Here is a 22,974-nt window from a genome sequence, read left to right as displayed (position 1 = left end):
CTGGTGCTCCAGCCCCCCCTTACGAGGATGACAAAGGCCACGGGCCCAATGAAGCTCCAGATGAAATAATTGTCCACCCGCAGCCAGCACCTGCCGGGGGCGGGGCGTCATTGGGACATGCCCACCACGAGAGGACACACCCCCCACTGGTGAGACCACACCCCCATGGATCAAACCCCACCCCACTGACAAAGCCCCTCCCTCAGAGCCCCCACCCACACCTGGTGAGTCCCACAGCAGCATCTGTGGCCCCACCCTGCTTCAAGCCACGCCCCCTGACTCAGGCCACGCCCCCAGCCCATCTATCCATACCTGTCACTCCCAATGGAGAAGCCCCGCCCCCAGCCCGAGCCACGCCCCCAGCACTTCCATTGACACCTGGTTACTCCCAATGGGGGAAGCCACATCCCAGCCACACCCAAACCACACCACAGCCACATCCTGGCCCCACCCTGATCACACCCCAGCCATGCCCAAACCACGCCCTGGCCACACCCCATGTTCACCCCGACCACAACCAAGCCATACCCCAGGTCCACCTTGACCACACCACAGCCACACCCTGGCCACATCCCAGCCACACCCAAACCACACCCCAGCCACAGCCCAGCTCCACCCTGCTCATACCCTGGCCACACCCCAGTCCCATCCCTACCTTGTCTTGGCCCCACTCAGCCCCACCTCAGCCCTGCTCTGGCCACACCTGAGCCACACCCCGGTCATGTTCTGCCTCCACCCAGCAGGGTTGGTGGGGAAGGACATGGCTGGGGTGGGGCTGGGTGGAGCCAGGACATGGCTGGGGTGTGACTAGGGTGTGGCCCCACCTCACCCTTGCCCTGGTCAAACCTCAGCCCCGCCCTGACCCCACCCCAGCCCCACTCTGGCCACACCTCGGTCACACCCCAGCCATGTCCTGGCCACACCCAGCCCCAACCCAGCCCCACCCCGGCCACATCCCAGCCCCAACCCAGCCCCACCCCGACCACATCCCAGCCACACCCCAGTCCCACCCTGGCCACACCTCAGCCCTGACCCAGCCCCGCCCTCTCCACACCCAAGCCATGTCCTGGCTCCACCCAGCCCTGCCCAAGCCCCACCCTGGCCACACCCCAGCCCTGCCCTGGCCACACCTCAGCCACACCCAAGCCATGTTCTAGCTCCACCCAGCCCTGCCAAAACCCCACCCTGGCCATCCCATAGTCACATCCCAGCCATGTCCTGGCCACACCCTGCCCCACCCAGCCCCAGCCTGGCCCCACCCCAGTCACATCCCAGCCCCGCCCTGGCCACACCTCAGTCACATCCCAGCCCTGGCCACGCCTCGGCCACACCCAAGCTATGTCCTGGCCCCACCCGGGCCACACCCTGGTCACACTCCGAGCCTGCACCAGCCCTGCCCTGGCCACAACTCGGTCACACCCCAGCCATGTCCTGGCCCAACCCAGCCCCATGTCAGTCACACCCTGACAACACCCTGGCCACACCCCAACCCTGCCCAGCCCCGCCCTGGCCACACCTTAGCCACACCCCAGCTCCACCCAGCCTCACCCAAACCCCACAAGCCCCACCCAGCTCCACCCCGGCCCCGCTGGCCGCTCACGCCTGGTCGGTGCCGTAGCTGCGGTGATCCACGGCGGCCGCCACGGCCACCACGACGGCGGGGAAGAAGTAGCCGCCCGCGTAGTAGTACTTGCGGCGGGCGGGGTCGCTGTCGAACACCTCGAGCAGCAGCAGGTACAGGTGAACCCCCTCCAGGCACAGCCACGAGAACGACGCCAGGAAAAAATAGTGCAGCAGCACGGCGAAGATGGGACAGGCCACCTGCGCGGTGGGGACACGTGGGGACGTGTGGGGACGTGTGGGGACGTGTGGGGACAGGGAGTGCCCAAAGGTGGGACAGGCCACCTGCGGGGATGGGGACATGTGGGGACAGGGACAGGGACAGGAAGTGCCCAAAGGTGGAACAGGCCAGCTGCCGGGATGGGGACATATGGGGACAGAAACAGGGACAGGGACTGCCCAAAGGTGGGACAGGACACCTGCAGGGATGGGGACATGTGAGGACATGTGGGCACAGCATGGGGACATGTGGGGACAGCATGGGGACAGGGACAGGGACTGCCCAAAGGTGGGACAGGGACATGGACAAGGATGGGGACAGGGACACGGACAAGGACAAGGACAGGAACAGGGACATCAACAGGAATGGAGATGGGGACAGGGACAGGGACAGAGATAGAGACAGGGATGGGGACAGGGACAAGGACAAGGATGAGGATGAGAACAGGGTTGGGGACAGGGACAGCCCAAGGGGTGCTCTGGGTGGTCCCTCAGGAGTCCCAGATGTGCCACGGGGTGTCCTGGGATGTCCTCACTGTGTCATGGGTGCTCCCTTGGGGATCCCAGATGTCACAGGGGGGCAGTGGGACATTCCAGGGGTCTCAGGGCTGTTCTGGGGTGTCCCAGGTGTGCTATGGGCAGCCCCAGGTGTGCTATGGGCAGCCCCAGGTGTGCCATGGGATGTCCCAGGTGTGCTATGGGCAGCCCCAGGTGTGCCATAGGGGTCCCAGGTGTGCCATGGGATGTCCCAGGTGTGCCATGGGATGTCCCAGGTGTGCCATAGGCAGTCCCAGGTGTGCTATGGGCAGCCCCAGGTGTGATGTGGGATGTCCCAGGTGTGCTATGGGATGTCCCAGGTGTGCCATAGGCAGTCCCAGGTGTGCTATGGGCAGCCCCAGGTATGATGTGGGATGTCCCAGGTGTGCTATGCGCAGCCCCAGGTGTGCCATAGGGGTCCCAGGTGTGCCATGGGATGTCCCAGGTGTGCCATAGGCAGTCCCAGGTGTGCTATGGGCAGCCCCAGGTATGATGTGGGATGTCCCAGGTGTGCAATGGGCAGCCCCAGGTGTGATGTGGGATGTCCCAGGTGTGCTATGGGATGTCCTAGGTGTGCCATGGGCGGTCCCAGGGGTGCTGTGAGGGTCCCATGGTGCCACAGGTGGTCACTTGGGGGTGTCAGAAGTGCCCTGGGATGTCCCAGATGTGCCATGAGGGGTCCCAGGTGTGCCGCAAGGTGTCCCTCAGGGGTCCTAGGTGTGCCATGAGGGGTCCCAGGTGTGCCATGGGCTGTCCCCCCAAAGCCCGAGGTGCAGCACAGGGTGCCCCAGGTGTGCCATGAGGGGCCCCAGGTGTGCCACAAGGTGTCCCTCCAGAGCCCCAGGTGTGCCATTTCACCCCCAGGTGTGCCACGGGGCCCCCCAGGTGTGGCACACGGTGCCCAGGTGTGCCATGGAGTGTCCCTCCAGAGCCCTAGGTATGCCAGGGTGTGCCCCAGGTGTGGCACAGGATGCCCCAGGTGTGCCGTTGCGCCCCCCCAGGTGTGCCAAGGGGTACCCCAGGTGTGCCATCAGGGGTCCCAGGTGTGCCATGGGCTATCCCTACAGAGCCCCAGGTGTGGCACGGGGTGCCCCAGGTGTGTCATGGTGCCCCCCAGGTGTGCCATAGTGCCCCCCCAGGTGTGGCACGGTGTGCCCAGGTGTGCCAGCCCCACCTGGTACTGCGTCTTGTCGATGCCCACGAGGAAGAGGAGCTCGGCGAGGAAGAGGCTGATGCAGAGGTTCTTGTGGATGGTGGTGCGCTCCGAGGGCAGCCCCCGCAGGCAGCAGAAGGCTGAGATGGACAGGCCCAGGCACAGCAGGGCCACCAGGATACCTGCCCAGGTGATCACCGACAGCAGCACCTCGTTCAGCCGCCCTGGGAACTGCGGGAAAATGGGAATTCCATGGGAATTCTGGGGGGATTTGGGGTTATGGGATCCATGGGCAGGGACAGGGGCCACCAGGAGGGGCCACCAGGAGGGGACAGGAGCCACCAGGATCCCCAGCCAGGTGATCCCAGGTGTGTCGCAGCTGTCTCAGGTGTGCCCAGGTGTGTGCCCAGGTGTGTCATGGGCTGTGTCTGGGCCATCAGCAGGGCGAAATTTGGTAAGGTGTCACCGCGGGTGTGCATCACATGGCCCAGGTGTGCACAGGTGTGCCCAGACATGCCCAGGTGTGTGCCCAGGTGTGTTCCCAAGTGTGTGCCCAGGGGTGTACCCAGGTGTGCTCAGGTGTTCCCAGGTGTGTGCCCAGGTGTGTATCCCAGGTGTACCCAGTCATGCCCAGGTGTGCCAGGGTGTGTGCCCAGGTGTATCCAGCCATGCCCAGGGGTGTGCCCAGGTGTGTGTCCCAGGTGTACCCAGGTATGCCCAGGTGTGCCCAGGTATGTCCCAGGAGTACCTAGCCATGGCCAGCTATGCCCAGGTGTGTTCCCAGACGTGTGCCCAGGTGTGTTCCCAGAGGTGTGCCCTCATGTGCCAAGGTGTGTGCCCAGGTGTGCACTCATGCTCTGGCTCCGTGCCATCAGCAGGGCGAAGTTGGTCAGGTGGCTGCAGGCGCACGAGCTGTGGGGGTGTGTGTGTGTGTGTGTGTATCTGTTCCCAGGTGTGCCCAGGTGTGTGCCCAGGTGTGTGCCCAGGTGTGCCCAGGTGTGCACTCACGGTCTGGCTCCGTGCCATCAGCAGGGCGAAGTTGGTCAGGTGGCTGCAGGCGCATGAGCTGTGCGTGCCGTTGGAGCGCAGCAGGCGGCAGCCCTGGCTCGACCAGTGCCCGGCCATGGAGCGCTCCGAGTAGTTCCAGAAGGAGCAGTTGGCCCCAAAGTGGTTCTTGGTCTGGGAAATGGGGGAAAATCAGGGGAAATCAGGAAAATGGAGATCCCAAAGAGAAGGGGGGCCCCATTTCCCCGATTTTCCCCGATTTTCCCTGATTTTCCCTGATTTTCCCCGATTTTCCCCAATTTTCCCCGATTTTCCCTGATTTTCCCTGATTTCCCAATCTGGGTAGTTCCAGAAGGAGCAGTTGGCCCCAAAGTGGTTCTTGGTCTGGGAAATGGGGGAAAATCAGGGAATATGGGGGAAATGGGAGTCCCAAAGAGAGGGGGGCCCCAATCTCAGTAATTCCAGAAAGAGAAGTTGGCCCCAAAGTGGTTCTTGGTCTGGGAAATGGGGGAACCCAGAGATCAGAGGGAAAAATGGGGGTCCCAGGCAGTCACAGGGGGTCCCAAAGAGGGGGGGAACCCCAATCCCAGTAATTCCAGAGTGGTTCTTGGTCTGGGACAGAGGGAAATGGAGAAAAATGGGAGGAATGGGGGGAAATGGGGAGAAAATGGGGGTCCCAGGGGGTCCCAAGGGCAGGGAGAGGGGCCCACTCCCAGAAATTGCAGAAAGAGAAGTTGGCCCCAAAGTGGTTATTGGTCTGGGAAATGGGGGAAAATTGGAGAAATGGGGGTCCCAAAGAGAGGGGAGCCCCAGTCTTGGTAATTCCAGAAGGAGCACAATGGTTCTTGGTCTGGGAAATGGGGGGAAATCAGGGAAAATGGAGGGAGCTGGGAAAATCAGAGAAATGGGGGTCCCAAAGAGAGGGAGGACCCAATCTTGGTAATTCCAGAAGGAGCAGTTGGGCCCAAAGTGATTCTTGGTCTGGGACAGAGAGAAATGGAGAAAAATGGGAGGAATGGGGGAAAATGAGGGTCCCAGGGGGTCCCAAGGAGAGGGAGAGGGGCCCAATCCCAGTAATTGCAGAAGTTGGTCTCAAAGTGGTTCTTGGTCTGGGGGTCTGGGTGGGAAATGGGGGGTCGGGGGGAATTGGGCTGGAAAATGGGGGAAATGAGTGGGAAAGGGGAGTCACAGGGGCTCCCAAAGAGAGGGAGAGACCTCCAGTATAGCTTTGAGGGTCCCAGGGAGTTTTGGGTTTCAGGATGGGATTTGGGGGATCTGGATGGTGGTTTTGGTGTTTTGGGTGGGGTTTTTGGGGCTCTGGGTGGGGTTTTGGGGCTCTGTGTAGGTTTTTGAGGTTCTGGATGGGTTTTTGGTGTTCTGGATGGGTTTTTGGGGTTCAGGATGGGTTTTTAGGGATCTGGGTGGGTTTTTGGTGTTCTGGGTGGGTTTTTGGGGTCGCACCTCCAGGTGGGGCAGGGTGAAGACCACAGGGTCCCGCAGGAAGACCCTGCTGGACTCTTTGTTGATGGAGGCGGCGATGACCTGGGAGTTGACCACCAGCTGGGGGGCACGGGGCCCCCCGTCCCCCCCCAGGCGCACGGTGGCGTTCTCAGTGGGCAGGAACAGCCCCAGGTTGTTGTACAGGATGAAGACAACCTTCACCACCCCTGGGGAGAGACAGAGGGTGAGAGACACCCCAAAAACACCCAAAAACACCCCAAAAAACATCCCAAAAAACACCCTAAAATACTCAGACCCCCCCTTCACCACCCCTGGGGAGACAGAGGGTGAGTGACACCTGAGAAACATCCAAAACCACCCAAAATACACCCTCAAAAACACTTTAAAAACACCCTCCAAAACACCCCAAAGACACCTCAAAGACACCCCAAAAACACCCCAAAAAACACCCAGAGTCCCCCTTCACCACCCCTGGGGAGACAGAGGGTGAGAGTCACCCAAAAAACACCCTAAAATACCCCAAAACCCACCCCTAAAAACACCCCAAAGACATCCAACAGATGCCCCAAAAACACCCCAAAAACATCCAGAGCCCCCTTCCCCACTCCTGGGGAGACAGTGTAACAGACACCCCAAGAACACCCAAAATCACCAGAAAAACAACCTCAAAACCACCCTAAAAACACCCCAAAGACATCTCAAAGACACCCCAAAGACACCACAAAAACACCCAGAGCCCTCCTTCACCACCCCTGGGGAGACAGAGGGTGAGAGACACCCCAAGAAAACCCAAAAATACCCCAAAAAACACCCCCAAAAAACACACTAAAAACCCGCCAAAACACCCCAAAGACATCCCAAAGACACCCCAAAAAACACCACAAAAACACCCTAAAAATACCCCAAAGACATCAAGACCCCCCTTCACCACCCGTGGGGAGACACTGGGCCAGGGACACCCAAAAAACATCCCCAAAAACACCCCCCAAACCACCCCAAAGAGATCCCAAAGACACCTCAAAACCACCCAGACCCCCCTTCACTGCCCTCGAGGGAGCTGCAGCTCAGAGACCCCCCCCGACCATTCCAGCTGCTCTGAGGGTGCCCCCCGTTCCCCCAGGACCCCCAAAACCCCCCCAAACCACCCCAAAATCCCCCAAACCCCCTGAGACCGCCAGTGTGTCCATCCCCCATTACTGCTGCTCTGTTTGGGGGTGCTCTGGGTGCCCCAAACCCCCCCGGCCCCCCCGGGACCCCCAAAATTCCCCCAATTCCCCCAAACTTCCCCAGACCAAACGATCTCCCCCCAGCATGTTCTCCCCTACTCCTGCTGCTCTGTTTGGGGGTGCTCTGGCTGCCCTAAAACCCCCCAAGACCCCCAAATCCCCCAAGCCTACCAGACCCTCAGGACCCCCCTGGACCCCCAGATTTGTCCCTCCTCACTGTTCTGCTGTTCTGTTTGAGAGTGCTCTGGTGTGCCCCAAAATCCCCCAAACTCCCCCCAAACGCACCAGGACCCCCCTGGATCCCCAAATTTGCCCTCCCCTCACCATTCCTGCTTCTCTGTTTGGGGGTGCTCTGGGGTGCCCCAAAATCCCCCAAACCCCACCAAGCCCACCAAGCCCCCCAAGCCTACCAAGCCCCCAAGCTTCCTGGACCCCCATGACCCCCCTGGACCCCCAAATCTTCCCCCCTCCTCATCGTTCCTGCTGTTCTGTTTGAGGGTGCTCTGGGTGCCCCAAACCCCCCAGACCCCCCAAACTCCCCAAACCCCCCAGGACCCCCCTGGACCCCGAAATTTTCCCCCACCTCACCATTCCTGCTGGTTTTTTGGGGGTGCTCTGGGTGTCCAAACCCCCCCAAGCCCCTCAAGCCCCCCAGGATCCCCAGGACCCCCCCAGACCCCCAGATCTGCCCGCCCCCACCACCGTTCCTGCTGTTCTGTTTGGGGGTGCTCTGGGGTGCCCCAAAATCCACCAAGTCCACCAAACCATCAAGCCCCCCAGACTCTCAGGACCCCCAGATTTGCCCCCTCCTCACCATTCCTGCTGTTCTCTTTGAGGGTGCTCTGGGTGCCCTAAAGCCCCCTCAAGCCCCCCAAACCCACCAAGCCCCCCAGACCCTCAGGACCCCCCAGGACCCCCCCGGACCCCCAAATTTGCCCCTCCCTCACCATTCCTGCTGTTCTGTTTGAGGGTGCTGGCCGAGAGCTGGATGGAGCCGTCACCCCCCAGCTCCTGCGGGAACACGAGCTCCTGGAGCGGCCCCTCGGTGTTGAGCACTGACACCTCCAGCACTGGGGAAAAAACAGGGAAAAACATGGAAAATATGGGGAAAATCACATGGAAAATATGGAAAAAAACATGAAAAAACACAGATAACAGGAGCTCCTGGAACGGCCCCTCGGTGCTGAGCACCGACACCTCCAGAACTGGGGAAAAAACAGGGAAAAAACATGGAAAATATGGGGAAAATCCCATAGAAAATATGGAAAAAGGCTATGGAAAATATGGAAAAAACCCATGGAAAATATGGAAAGAACATGGAAAATATGGAAAAAATCTGAAAAAACACAGAAAACACAAACTCCTGGAGCGGCCCCTTGGTGTTGAGCACCAACACCTCCAGAACTGGGGGAAAACAGGGAAAAACCATGGAAAACATAGGAAAAATATGGAAAATGTGGAAAAAACATGGAAAAACACAGATAACATGAGCTCCTGGAGGGCCCCCTCGGTGTTGAGCACCAACACCTCCAGAACTGCCAAAACCAGGGAAAAACATGGAAAATATGGAAAAAACATGGATATTCTGAAAGAAAACCCCATGGAAAATACAGGGAAAATCCCATGGAAAATATGGAAAAAATCCCCATGGAAAATATGGAAAAAATCCCATGGAAAATATGGAAAAAAACCCCATGGAAAATATGGAAAGAACATGGAAAATATGAAAAAAAACCATGAAAAAACACAGAAAACACAAGCTCCTGGAGGGGTCCCTTGGTGTTGAGCACCAACACCTCCAGTACTGGGGAAAACAGGAAAAAGCCCATGGAAAATATGCAAAGAACAAGGAAAATATGGAAAATATGGAAAAAACATGGAAAAAAACATGGAAAAAAACCCCATGGAAAATATGGAAAATACATGGAAAAACACAGATAACACGAGCTCCTGGAGGAGCCCCTCGGTGTTGAGCACCGACATCTCCAGAACTGGGGGAAAACAGGGAAAAACCATGGAAAATATGCAAAGAACATGGAAAATATGGAGAAAACATGGAAAAACGTGGAAAATAGGAGCTCCTGGAGCAGCTCCTCAGTGCTCAGCACCGACACCTCCAGAACTGCCAGGAAACATGGAAAAACGTGGAAAAACATGGAAAACCACAGTAATAACATAGGAAAACCATGGGAATGACACAGGAAATGCCATGTATCCCACAGAGCCCATGGGAACACACGTGTGTCACCCACGGGAGACCCTCAGTGCTCAGCGAATTGGGGTGGGGGTCCCCAGGCTGGGAATGGGGGTGGGAGATGATCCAGGGAGGGAACGGGGGGTGGGAGAGACCCCGGGAGGCCCCGGGAGGAGCTGGGGGAGAGCCCTGATGGCCCAGGGATGAGTGGGGATTAGGATTGGGATTGGGATAGGGGATTAGGGATTTGGGATTGGGAATTTGGGATGGGGATCAGGATTGGGATTTGGGATTGGGAATTTGGGATTTGGATTGGGGATTGCAATTGGGGATTGGGGATTTGGGATTGGGATTGGGATTGGGGATTTGGGATTGGGGATTTGGGACTGGGAAATGGGAATTAGGAATTTGGGACTGGGATTGGGATTGGGGATGGGGATTGGAGAGTGGGGATTTGGGATTGGGGATTGGGATTGGGGATTTGGGGATTGGGATTGGGGATTTGGGTTTGAGGATTGGGGATTGGGGATTGGGGACTGGGGATGGGAATTGGGAATTTGGGATTGGGGATTGGGAATTTGGGAATTTGGGAATTTGCATTTGGGACTGGGAATTTGGGATTTGGAAATGGGAATTTGGCATTTGAGAATTTGGGTTTGGGATTGGACTTGCACTTGGGGATTTGGGATTGGGAATTGGGATTGGGATTGGGATTGGACTGAGATTGGGACATTGGGAGATTGGGATATTGGGACATTGGGACACTGGGATATGGGAACATTGGGACTGGGGACATTGGGGTCTCTTACGAACCCCAGGGACTGCAAGGAGGGGACAGGGTGGGCAGGAGGAGCCCGTGGGGACCCCAGGAAGGGTTTGGGGTTTGGGGACCCCAGGAAGGGGTTTGGGCTTAGGGTTTTGGGGTTTGGGGTTTGGGGACGCCAGGAAGGGGTTTGTGGTTTGGAGATTTCAGGAAGGGGTTTGGGGTTTGGGGTTTGGGGTTTGGGGATCTCAGGAAGGGGTTTGGGGTTTGGCGTTTGGGGTTTGGGGTTTGTGGTTTGTGGTTTGGGGGACCCGCCGGCTGACCCAGGTTCTGCCGGGCGGCCAGGAAGCGCGCGGGCTCCTTGACGTTGTCGGCGAGCAGGAAGGCGCCCTCCTCGAGCACGTCCAGCAGCATGGTGGCCGTGTGCGCCTGCTCCGAGCCGTTCATGTCCCGCCACGACTCCAGCGCCTCGGGGCGCAGCAGGTTGTCCACGGCCTCCACCACGGCCTGCGGGATGAATGGGGTGGGTGGGGCTGGGACACACCCAGGGACACGCCCAGGGACATGTCCAAGGATGCGCCCAGGGACATACCCAGGGACATGGCCGGGGACACACCCAGGGACACGCCCAGGGACACACCCACCCCTCACAGCCTCCACCATGGCCAGCGGGATGAATGGGGTGGGTGGGGCTGGGACACACCCAGGGACACGCCCGGGGACACACCCAGGGACACACCCAGGGAAACCCCAGGGACACGCCCACCCACCACGGCCTCCTCCACGGCCTGCGGGATGGGCAGGGTGGCTGGGAATGGGACACGCCCAGGGACACAGCCAAGGGACACACCCAGGGCCATACCCAGGGCCACACCCAGGGACACGCCCAGGGTCACACCCAACTCCCACAGCCTTCTGGACAGACAAGGTGAGGCAGGGTTGGGACATGCCCAAGGCACATGCCCCAGGGACACACCCAGGGTCACACCCAACTCCCACAGCCTGCGGGATGGGTGGGGCTGGGACACACATGTGGACACACCTAAGGGATAGGCCCATAGAGACACACCCAGGGGCCACACCCAAATGACACACCCACATGGACACTCCTAAACACCCATCCCTCAGGTCTCCAGCATTGTCCTGGGTGTGGTCATGTCCAACCCCAGGGACGCGCCCACCCGGTCAGTCCGACCACACCCATGGGACACGCCCACCCAGACAGACAACACCCATGGGACATGCCCACACAATCAGACCATGCCCATGGGACACACCCACCCAATCAGACCACACCCGTGGGACACATCCACACAGACAGACCCCGCCTATGGGACTCACCCACCTAGACCACAACCATGTGACACACCCACACAATCAGACCACACCCATGGGACATGCCCACCCAGTCAGACCCTGCCCATGGGACACACCCACACAGACCACAGCCATGGGACACACCCCCACAGATAGACCACACCCATGAGACACACTGCCCCAGGCAGACCACACCCATGGGACACACCCACCCAATCGGGCCACTCCCATGAGACACACCCACCCAGCCAGACCACACCCATGTCCTTCCAGGATCCACCCACCCTCTCCAAGCCCCACCCATGCTGACCACGCCCATCTCCCAAAGCCCCCACCTAAACTCACCCCTAAGCCACGCCCATGAAGGCTCCACCCCCTGAATAAGCCCCACCCACCAACACAGGCCCCACCCATTTCATGGCCTTGTCCTGGACACAGCCACCCACATAAGCCCCACCCACAGCCCCACAAGCCCCGCCCATCACACCTCGACCACACCCACACAAGCCCCTCCCATTGTGCGTGGCCCCCACAGGCCACGCCCCTCACCTTGATGTAATCCTTGCAGGTTCGCTCCCGCTTGTGCATCTGCAGGGGAAATAAAGGGGGGAGAGGACACCCAGGTGAGGGGGTGGGACCCCAAAACCTGCACAGGGGGCACCCCAGAATCCACAACAGGGTCCTCCCAAAATCTGGCAAATAACCCCAAAATCTGCAGCAAAACAACCCAAAAATTTGGGGCAGAACAACCTCAAAATCTGGGGCAGAACAACCCCAAATCTGGGGCAGAACCACCCCAAAATCTGGGGCAGAACAACCCCAAAATCTGGGCAGAACAACCCCAAATCTGGGGCAGAACCACCCCAAAATCTGGGGCAGAACAACCCCAAAATCTGGGGCAGAACAACCCCAACATTTGGGGCAGAACAACCCCAAAATCTGGGGCGGAACAACCCCAAAGTGTGGGACAGAACACCCCCAACATTTGGGGCAGGACTCCCAAATGTGGGGCAGAAGGGGCCAGGCACAGTGGCCCAAAAACCTGGGCAGGAGCACCCCAAAATTCCGGTCAGGACGTGTTTGATCTCTAGAAAAGGAGCCCCTCAACATTTGGGCCAGGACAACCCCGAAATTCAGGGCAGAAGCCCAAAAATCGGCCAAAACCCTCAAAAATAGGGTTCAGATTCTGGAGCAGAGGAACCCCAAAACTGGGGCACAGGTGCGAGTTCCACCTTGGCCACCTCACCCCTCAACAGGGGTGACCTCAAATTCAGGATTTTGGGGTCCCACGTTGTCCTCATTCTTTCTGTAACTCTTCTTCATTTGGTGCTGAAAGCTCCCAAACATTTTTTTTAAATAAAAAAATTTCCATAACATCACCAAAACAAAAATTTCTGTCTCTAAATAAACTAAGAAAAACCTTTTAAAAATAATAAACTAACTAAAACTTTAAATTTTCTTTCTTTACATTATCAGTAAAAAAGAGAAAATTTTTAAATATTGAAAAATTTTTTTCTAATCATTATTTCTCTTTTTTCTAATTACTATTAAAAATTTTTTCTTTATACCCTTTGAAATTTTTAAACCTACTTTACCTTTCTCCTAAAACTTCCTCACAACAAAAAATAAATACTAATAATTAACTAGTAGTACAGTTGTTGTTGTTGTTGTTGCTGTTGTTGTTAATAATAATAATAATAATAATAGCAACAACAACATACAATGCATTATAAAAGTTATATATAATAATGTAATATTATATTATATATTATATATTATATATTATATATTATATATTATATATTATATATTATATATTATATATTATATATTATATATTATATATTATATTCTGTAGTATATTTATATAATATATTTTCTATTTTATATAATATATTTTGTATTATATATTACATAATAGTTGTGTATATTAATATACTCTGTATAATATAACACATATTAAATAATAATATAAATATAACTTGAATAATAAATATACATTAAATAATAACACAAATACTAACAATTAACTAATAGTTAATACTAATAATTAAATACTAATAATTTAAATAATAAATTCTAGCAATTAACCAACACTAAACCCACCACACTCATTAACACATTACCCAAAACCCCTAAAAATTACCAAAATCTGAAATTAACAGCCCAAAACCACTATGGGCTCGCACCTTGCTGCAGGTTTTCTGTGCTCGGAGCCCCTCGACCTCAGTCCTCTTTGCTCCCCCTCAGTCCCACCTGTTCCCCCTCAGTGCCCTTATGGGCTGAACCCCAAGTCAGGGTTTTGGGGTTCCACGTGTTCCCCCTCAGTCCCCCAGCGATCTGAACCCCAAATCGGGGTTTGGGGTCCCACCTTGCTGCAGATTTTTCCCCTTGAGCTGCACATCCAGGACATGCCAACACCGTGTCCCCTGCCCATTCCCCTGCCCTCCCTTTGGCCTGAACCCCAAATTCGTGTTTTGGGGTCACACCTTGTTGCAGTTTTTCCCCACTGACTGCCTCTCGAGCGGGTGCAGCGCCTACAGCTGCACACCCAGACTGTGCTACCGTGCCCCCATCGCTCCTGCCTGTCCCCTACCCATTCTCTGCCCTCCCATTGGCCTGAACCTCAAATCCGAGTTTTGGGGTCGAATTTTGTTGTTTTTCCCCCAGACTCCCTCTCAAGCGGGCACAGCACCTGCAGGTGTACATCCAGGACGTGACACCGCTGTGTCCCCACAGTCCCCTGCCCATCCCCTGTCCCCCCAGCACTCTGAACCCCAAATCAGAGTTTTGAGGTCCCACCACGTTGTAGTGTTTCCCCGCAGACTCCCTCTCAAGCGGGCGCAGCACCTGCAGCTGCACACCCAGGACACACCAGTGCCGTGTCCCCACTGTCCCCTGCCTGTCCCCTGCCCCCTCAGTTGTCCAAACCCCAAATGTGAGTTTTGGGGTCACACCTTGTTGTAGTTCTTGCCTGCAGACTCCCTCTCGAGGGGTCACAGCACCTGCAGCTGCACACCCAGGATGTGCCATCACCGTATCCCCATCGCTCCTGCCTGTCCTCTGTACACCCCTTTGGTCCAAACCCCAAACTTTTGCTTTGGGGTTGCACCTTGTTGTAGCTTTTGCCCACTGATTCCCTCTCGAGCGGGTGCAGCACCTGCAGCTGCACATCCAGGACATACCAGTGCCCTGTCCCCATCACTCTCTACCCATTCCCCTGCCCCCCCCCCAGCACTCTGAACCCCAAATTTGGAATTATGGTCACACCTTGTTATAACTTTGCCCACAGACTCCCTCTTGAGGGGTTGCAGCGCCTGCAGCTGCGCGTCCAGGATGTGACACTGCCGTGTCCCCATCGCTCTGTGCTCATCCCCTGCCTGTCCCCTGCCTGTCCCCTGCCCCCCCCAGCAGTCTGAACCCCAAATTTGGATTTATGGTCACACCTTGTTATAATTTTTGCCTGCTGACTCCCTCTTGAGCGGGCGCAGCGCCTGCAGCTGCACACCCAGGATGTGACACTGCTGTGTCCCCTGCCTGTCCCCCGTGCCCCCTTTTAGGCTGTACCCCAAATTTGTATTTTGGGGTCACACCTTGTTGTAGTTTTTCCTCGCAGACTCCCTCTCCAGTGGGCACAGCGCCTGCAGCTGTGTGTCCAGGATGTGACATCGCCGTGTCCCCACGGTCCCCTGCCTGTCCCCTACCCATCCCCTTTGGTCCAAACCCCAAATTTGTGTTTTGGGGTCCCACCTTGTTATAATTTTACCCGGCTGACTCCCTCTCGAGCGGGCGCAGCGCCTGCAGCTGCACATCCAGGACACACCAGTGCCCTGTCCCCATCACTCTCTACCCATTCCCCTGCCCCCCCAGCAGTCTGAACCCCAAATTTGGAATTATGGTCACACCTTGTTATAATTTTTCCCAGCTGACTCCCTCTCCAGGGGTCTCAGCACCTGCAGCACACACATCCAGGATGTGACACTGCTGTGTCCCCACGGTCCCCTGCCTGTCCCCTGCCCATCCCCTTTGGTCCAAACCTCACATTTGAGTTTTGGGGTCCCACCTTGTTATAATTTTTCCCGGCTGACTCCCTCTCCAGGGGTCTCAGTGCCTGCAGCTGCGCATCCAGGATGTCCAGGAGCTGCTCCAGCAGCCGCACGGCCGAGCTGACGTCCCCCGCGAACACGGGGCCGCGCGTGTGCCGCGCCAGCTCCCCCGCGATGGACGCCGCGTTCTCCCCGCTCTTGATCTGCGGCGACCCAGGGTCAGGGGGTCCCCGGGGCGTTTGGGGGGCACCCACGGGTCAGGGAGCCCCTCAGACCCCCTGTACCGCCCCAAGGTCCCCCAAACTCGGTGGCGGCTATCGGGGAGCCCCCCCTGAGCCGCGTGTGCCCCCCAGACTCTCTGTAACCCCCTGGGGGCTATCGGGGACCCCCAGACCGTCTGTAACTCCCTGGGGAATATTAGGGAGCCCCCCCGACCCGTGGCTGCACCCCCAAACCCTCCAGGGGGATATCAGGGAGACCCCCAGACCCTCTGTAACCCCCCCAACCCACTCCAGATCCCCCAAACTCCCCGGGGGCCATCAGGGACCCCCCGACCCGTGGGTGCACCCCCCAACCCCTGCGGGACATTGTTAGAGGGGATTGCCGTTTCTGGGGGGTCCCAGGTTTTGGGGATTTCTGCTTAGGAGTGTCCCTGTTTCTCCCTGTTGGGAGTCTCCATTTTGTGTGATTTCTGTTTAGGGGTCTCCCCTTTGGCCAGGTCCCATTTTGGGGGATTCCAGTTTAGGGGTATCCCCTTTGGGCATGTCCTGTTTTGGGGGATTCCTGTTTAGGGGTGTCCCCTTTGGGTGGGTCCCATTTTGGGGCATTCCTGTTTAGGGGTGTCTCCTTTGGACAAGTCCCATTTTGGGGGATTCCTGTTTGGGGGTATCCCCTTTTCTGGGGGGTTCCTGTTCTGTGGGATTCCTGTTTGGGGGTTTCCCATTTGGGCAGGTCCCATTTTGGGGGATTCCTGTTTAGGGGTGTCCTCATTTCTGGGGGGTCCCTGTTTTTGAGATACCTGTTTAGGGGTGTCCCCTTTTGGCTGGATCGTTTTGGGGGATTTCTGTTTGGGGGTGCCCCCTTTAGGGAGGGTCCTGTTTTGGGGGATTCCTTTTTAGGAGTGTCTCCATTTCTGGAGGGTCCCATTTTGGAGGATTCCTGTTTAGGGGTGTCCTCATTTCTGGGGGTCCCTGTTGTAGGGGATTCCGGCTTATGGGTGCCCCCTTTGGCTGGGTCCCGTTTTGGGGGATCCCTGTTTAGGGGTGTCCCCTTTGGCCAGGTCCCATTTTAGGGTATCCTTGTTTGGGGGTGTCCCCATTTTTGGGGGTCTCAGTTGTAGGGGATTCCTGTTTAGGGGTGTCCCTATTTCTGGATGTTCCCGTTTTGGGGGATTCCACTTTAGGGGTGTCCCCTTTGGCTGGGTCCCATTTTAGAGGATCCCTGTTTAGGGGTGTCCCCATTTCTGGGGGGTCCCATTTTGGGGGAATTCCTGTTTTGGGGTGTCCTCTTTGGGCAGGTCCCACTTTGGTGGATCCTGTTTAGGGGGGTTCCCATTTCTGGAGTGTCTCAGTTTTGATGGATTTCTCTTCAGGGGTGCCTCCTTTGGCTGGGTCCCATTTTAAGGGTTCCCTTTTTAGGGGTGTCCACTTTTCTAGAGGGTCTCATTTTAGGAGATTCCTGTTTAGGGGTGTCCCTATTTCTGGAGGTTTCCGTTTTGGGGAATCCCTGTTTAGGGGTGCCCCCTTTGGCTGGGTCCCATTTTAGGGTATCCCTGTTCAGGGGTTCCCCCTTTGTCTGGGCCCGTTTTGGGGTGCCCTGGTACCTTCTGTGCCACCTGGTTGACCCAGGGGCTGGTGCAGTTGCTCAGGTCGGGCCCACGGGGGTTCCACACCCCCAGCCCCAGCAGGCACTGGAAGGAGGCGATGCCTGGGAGGCACGGGGGGGTCAGGGGGGTGAGGAGGGTGAGGGGGACCCCACAGCTCCTGAATCCCCCCCAGGGCCCTTTCCCCACCCCACAGAGTCCCCACCCTCAAGACACCCAGAACCCCTCAAAATCCCAAAAATCCCCTATAGCCCCCAGTTCCCCCATAGCCTGCAGCACCTCCCAGGACTCCAGGGACCCCCCAGAACCCCTGAGACCCCATCCAATCCCCCCAGTACCCCCTCAGTTCCCTCCAGTTGCCCCCAATTCCCTCCCAATCCCCCCATTCCCTCCATTCCCCCTCAATCCTCCCATTTCCCCCATATCCCCCCAGTCTCCCCAATCCCCCACTCCCCCTATTCCTCCCCAATCCCCCCCACTCCCCCAATTCCCCCCAATCAGCCCCCATTCCCCCATTGCCCTCAATCCCGCCAAAGCCCCCCAATCCCCCCATTCCCCCCCAACCCCCCCAGTCCCCCCCCATTCTCCCACTCCCCCCAGTGCCCCCCACTCCCCCCATTCTCCCAGTTCACCTCGGGTCCCCTTGGGGCAGGGTCTCTCCACCAGCGCCCCCTGTTGTGCCGCGGGCCATTGCACCCTGCGCACCTCCCGCGCCTCGCACAGCCGCCCCCCCGCCCCGGGACCCCCCCCGGGCCCGCCCCCGGCTCCCCCCGGCCCCGCCCCTGCCCCGGGCCCCGCCCCCGAGTCCCCCCCGGGCCCCCCCGGCGGGCGGCGGGAGGGGGGAGGGGCGGGGGGAGCCCCCCCGGGGCCGCTGTTGGGGGGTCCCGGGGACCCCCCTGGGGTGGCGGCGCTGTGGGCGGGGCCCGGGGGAGGCCCCGGGGGGGGCCCGGGCCGGGGGGTGAGGGGGGGGGCCCCGGCGGGCGGTGGGGGAGGGGAACGGGGGGGCGGCGGAGCTGGGGGGCGCCGTGGGGCGCGGGGGGGCCGCGCTGGGCGGCTCCGTGGTCACCGGACCTGGGGGGGGAAAAAAATGGGGGAGGGGTTCAGGGTCTGGGGGACCCCCCCGAACCCCCCAAGGAGGCCCCATGGGGGGGGAGAGGCTGATGGACCCCCCAAAGTGAACCCGGACCCCCCCAGGAATTGGGGCACAGCGGGACCCCCCAAAACCAACCTGGAGGGGCCCCTGAGTGTTGGGGGTCCCCCCAAAGTGACCCCGGACCTCCCCAGGGCTGCGGTGTCCCCCCAAAAATGAACTGGGGCACCCCCAGAGTGAACGCGGACTCCCAGGGCTCCCCCCCGCACTTCAGGGACCCCCAAAATCCAAAAACCCCAAAAACCTCAAAAACCCCAAAAACCTAAACCCAGCCCCTCGGGGCTCCCCCGCAGTGCCCTGGACTGCATCCCACAGTTCACCTGGACCCCCCAAAGGGAACTGGGACACCCCCAAAGCGAACTGGGACACCCCCAATGCGAACCCCGACCCCCAGGGCTGCCCCCAGCTGGGTGGGGGCGACACCCCAAAAACTAAACTGGAACCCCACAGCACCAGGAGGGCCCCCCAGAACAAACCAGAGCTCCCCCAAAACACCTGGGGGTCCCTCTGGGGTCTGAGGCTGCGCCCCCAAAGTGAACTGAGACCCCCAGGGCTCCCCCAAACATAAACCGGGACCCCCAGGGCTCTCCTCGGATATTTGGAGCTGCACCCCTAAATTAAACCAGGACCCCCAGGGCTCCCTCTAAAAGTCTGGGCCTCGACCTAAATACCCGAGACTGAACCCCAAAATCAAACCTGGACCCCCAGAGCTCTCCTCAGATATTTTGAGCTGCATCCCCAAAATAAACCGGGACCCCTGGGGCTCCCCTAAACCAAACCGGGACCCCCAGGGCTCCCCTCAAAATAAACTGGGACCTCCAGTGTCCCTCCCAAATCAAACCAGGACCCCCAGGGCTCCCCCCACAAATCAAACCAGGACCCCTAGGGCTCCCCCAAATCAAACCAGGACCCCCAGGGCTCCCCCCACAAATCAAACCAGGACCCCCAGGGCTCCCCCAAATCAAACCAGGACCCCCAGGGCTCCCCCCACAAATCAAACCAGGACTCCCAGGACTCTCCTCAGATATTTGGGGCTGCACCCCCAAAATAAACCAGGATCCCAGGGCTCCCCTCAGAATAAACCAGGACCCTCAATGTTCCTGCCAAATTAAACCAGGACCCCCAGGGCTCCCCCAAATCAAACCAGGACCCCCAGGGCTCCCCCCACAAATCAAACCAGGACTCCCAGGACTCTCCTCAGATATTTGGGGCTGCACCCCCAAAATAAACCAGGATCCCAGGGCTCCCCTCAGAATAAACCAGGACCCTCAATGTTCCTGCCAAATTAAACCAGGACCCCCAGGGCTCCCCCAAAACTAAACCGGGACCCCCAAGGCTCCCCAAAAAATAAATCAGGACCCCCAGGGTTCTCCCCAAATTAAACCAGGACCCCCAGGGCTCTCTCTCTCCCAAAATAAATTGGGACCCCCAGGGCTCCTCTCACAAATCAAACCAGGACACCCAGGGCTCTCCCTACAGCAAACCGGGACCACCAGGGCTCCCCCAAAAATAAACCAGCACCTCCAATGCCCACCCCTCACAGCAAACCGGGACCCCCAGGGCTCCTCCCGGCCCCGGGCACTCTCCCCAAGGCATCTCTGCACCTCTCCCCCAGCCCCCCGGCCTCACCCCAAATCCCCGCGTCCCCCACCCCAAATCCCCCCTCCCCGCTGACCGTCGCCGTCGAGGGGTGCGAAGTCGAGGCCGTAGCGCAGCAGGAAGTGGTTGTTCCACACGTACAGCTGGTTGTCGCGGGGGTTGTAGCCCACCGAGGCCACGAACTGGTACGGGTTGGGGAAGGGCAGCGCCAGCGCCGAGCCGCGCCCGCGCCGCGTGTCGAAGGCGTAAACCAGGGCGTTGCCCAGGTGCTCCGTGTCGTCGTCCAGGTAAACGCTGCGCACCACGTAGAGCACCCCGCAGGCCATGAAGGCGTCCGAGGCCGCCCGCTTGGCGTAGCCGGTCTCCCAGGTGCCCTCCAGGCGCAGCGTGTAGGGGTTCAGCTGGCTCACCACCAGGCGCCCGCCGTTGCCCTCGGTGGCGTAGATGACCCAGAGCCCCTCCTCGTCCACGGCCAGGTCGATGTCGGTCTTGCCGCCCCAGCGATAGGGCGACGTGTCGTGATAGTTGGCGGCGCCCACCACGGTCTCGCCGCTCTTGATGCGGGTGCGCAGGTCGTACTTGACGATGCTGCGGGTGCGCTCCTTGTTGTAGAACACGGCGCCGTCGTACACCACGAAGCCGGTGCCGTCGGCGCGGTGCGGGAGCCGGTGCGTGGCCGCGGGCCGGGCGCCCACCAGGTCGGCCCAGGACGCGTACTCGGTGAGCGTGTCCGTGCGGTACGGCACCCACGGCAGCACGTAGAGCCGGTCCCCCGACTGCAGCGGGTCCCGGCACCAGCCGCCCGCCTGGTGCGGCGACTCGTGCGTGGACAGCGCCGGACCCACGCGCTGGGGCACGCCCGGGCAGACGAAAACTGCGGGAGGGACACGGGGAGGGACGGGGGGACAGGGGACAGACAGGGGGACACGGGGAGGGACGGGGAGGGATGGACAGGGGGACACGGGGGAAAACGGGGAGGGACATGGTAAGGGACATGGGGACACAGGGGGACACGGGGAGGGGGGGAGGGACGGACAGACAGGCGGACGGGGGGAAACGGGGAGGGACAGGGGGACGTGGGAAGGGACATGGGGACACAAAAGGACACGGGGAGGGACAGGGGGAGGGACGGGGAACACGAGGAGACACGGGGAGGGAGGGAGGGAGGGAGGGACATGGGGACACGGAGAGGGTGGGACAGACAGGGGGACAGGGGGAGGGTGGGACAGAAAGAGGGCCATGAGGAAGGACAGACAGGGAGATACGAGGAGGGACAGAGGGACACGGGGAGGGACACAGGAAGGGACAGACGGGGAGACACGGGTGGTTTGTGGGACAGGCAGCGGGCCATGGAGAGGGATGAGGGACACGGGAGGGGACAGAGGATGGATGGACACGGGGACACAGGGATGGAGGAGGGACAGGGGAATGGGCACGGGGACAGACACAGGGAGGGAGGGGGGACAGGAGGACGGGGATGGGGACAGACACACGGACACGGAGATGGGTGGACGGGGGACAGACACAGGGACGGAGCGACAGACACGGACAGACGGGGGACACGGGTGGATGGCGGTCACGGGGACAGACCGGGACACAGGGGGACAGATGGATGGATGGATGGAAGAGGGAACAGACACGGGGACAGGGATGGACACAGGGGACAGGGGACAGACGGACACGGTGACAGGCGTGGAGGCACACAGGGACACGGGAGGGGACAGACACGAGGACATTGGGGGCCATGGGGGACAGAGGGACAGCGAGGGGTTGGCAATGGAGGTGGTGGCAATAGGGAGGTGGCAGTGAGGGGACAGAAGGAGGATGGGGACACGGGGAGGGGACAGACGGACCAGGGGACACGGGGGGCAATGAGGGACAGAGGGACAATGAGGCGGTGGCAATGGGGGGGGGACAATGGAGGGGTGGCAATGGGGGGGTGTCAGTGAGGGGATAGAGGGGGATGGGGACACGGGCGGGGGACACGGGGAGGGGACAGACATGGGGACACGGGGGACAATGGGGGACAGAGGGGGTGACAATGGGGGGACAGAGGGGGATGGGGACACGGGGGGGGACACGGGGATGGGGACACAGCGAGAAGAGGAGAGAAAAGAGAAGCGTTCCATCAGAGACTGGGGGGTCCCACGGGGGGGGCTGGGGGGGGACCCCAACCCCGGGGGGATTTTGGGGACCCGGGGGAGGGAGTGGGACGGGGGGGAGTGGGAGGGGGGGAGGGGGGGGGGGTCCCTTATCGGGGGAGGGGACAGAGGGGACGGGACAGAATGGGGGGGTATTGGGAGAGGGGGACACCCCGACTGTCCCCGGCAATGGCGACAAGGGGGCGCCGAGCCCCCCCCGCCAACCCGGGACCCCTTTAATGGGGGGGTCACCCTGAGGGGGGCGGGGCAGCTCTGCTTGGGGGAGGAGCCCTAAAACGGGAGGGGCTCAAATCGGGGGGGGGCCCTAAATGGGGGCGCTCTAAATGGGGGGGCTCCTCCCCTCCCTCCCCGGGCCCACAGCCAGGGACGATCGAGCGCGACCGAAACACGGGGAGGGTTGGCGGGGGGGGTCTCGGGGGGGTCCCCCCGGTGCTGGGGGGGTTTTGGGGGGACCCCCCCGGTTTTGGGGGGCTGGGGGGGTTCGGGGGTCGCGCGTGGTCCCGGTGTCCGCTGGCGCTGCAGAGAGGCTGGGGGAGAGAAACGGGGGGGTTAGAGCTGCGGGAGAGAACGGGGACACGGGGGGGGACACGGGGAGGGGACACGGGGGGACCCCCGGAGCAGAGACCCCGCCCCCAAAAACCCAAACCCCGCCCCCAAAGCCCCGCCCCCACGGGGGTCTCTGCGCGGGGGGGGGGTTGGG

At 59.6% G+C, this 22,974-nt stretch overlaps 1 protein-coding gene across 1 annotated transcript in view; it reads right to left on the bottom strand.

Annotated features, from left to right (window-relative positions):
- Positions 1-22,974, bottom strand: part of ADGRL1 (adhesion G protein-coupled receptor L1) — a 59,620-nt gene that overhangs the window by 13,896 nt on the left and 22,750 nt on the right. The window contains exons 6-18 of the mRNA XM_058042585.1: positions 20,189-20,986; positions 18,287-18,434; positions 17,996-18,234; positions 17,364-17,467; positions 15,559-15,744; positions 12,045-12,083; positions 10,502-10,685; positions 8,169-8,291; positions 5,996-6,201; positions 4,538-4,708; positions 3,551-3,760; positions 1,601-1,821; positions 24-90 (exon numbers count right to left, since the gene is read on the bottom strand). Of these exons, the coding sequence (XP_057898568.1) occupies positions 24-90; positions 1,601-1,821; positions 3,551-3,760; positions 4,538-4,708; positions 5,996-6,201; positions 8,169-8,291; positions 10,502-10,685; positions 12,045-12,083; positions 15,559-15,744; positions 17,364-17,467; positions 17,996-18,234; positions 18,287-18,434; positions 20,189-20,986 (2,696 nt within the window). The remainder of the gene's footprint in view (positions 1-23; positions 91-1,600; positions 1,822-3,550; positions 3,761-4,537; positions 4,709-5,995; positions 6,202-8,168; positions 8,292-10,501; positions 10,686-12,044; positions 12,084-15,558; positions 15,745-17,363; positions 17,468-17,995; positions 18,235-18,286; positions 18,435-20,188; positions 20,987-22,974) is intronic.

Source organism: Melospiza georgiana, chromosome 32 (genome assembly GCF_028018845.1).
Source record: "Melospiza georgiana isolate bMelGeo1 chromosome 32, bMelGeo1.pri, whole genome shotgun sequence".
Classification (NCBI taxonomy): Eukaryota; Metazoa; Chordata; class Aves; order Passeriformes; family Passerellidae; genus Melospiza; species Melospiza georgiana.
Note: the sequence above shows the minus strand (reverse complement) of the source record. Positions and strands in the feature narration are given on the sequence as shown.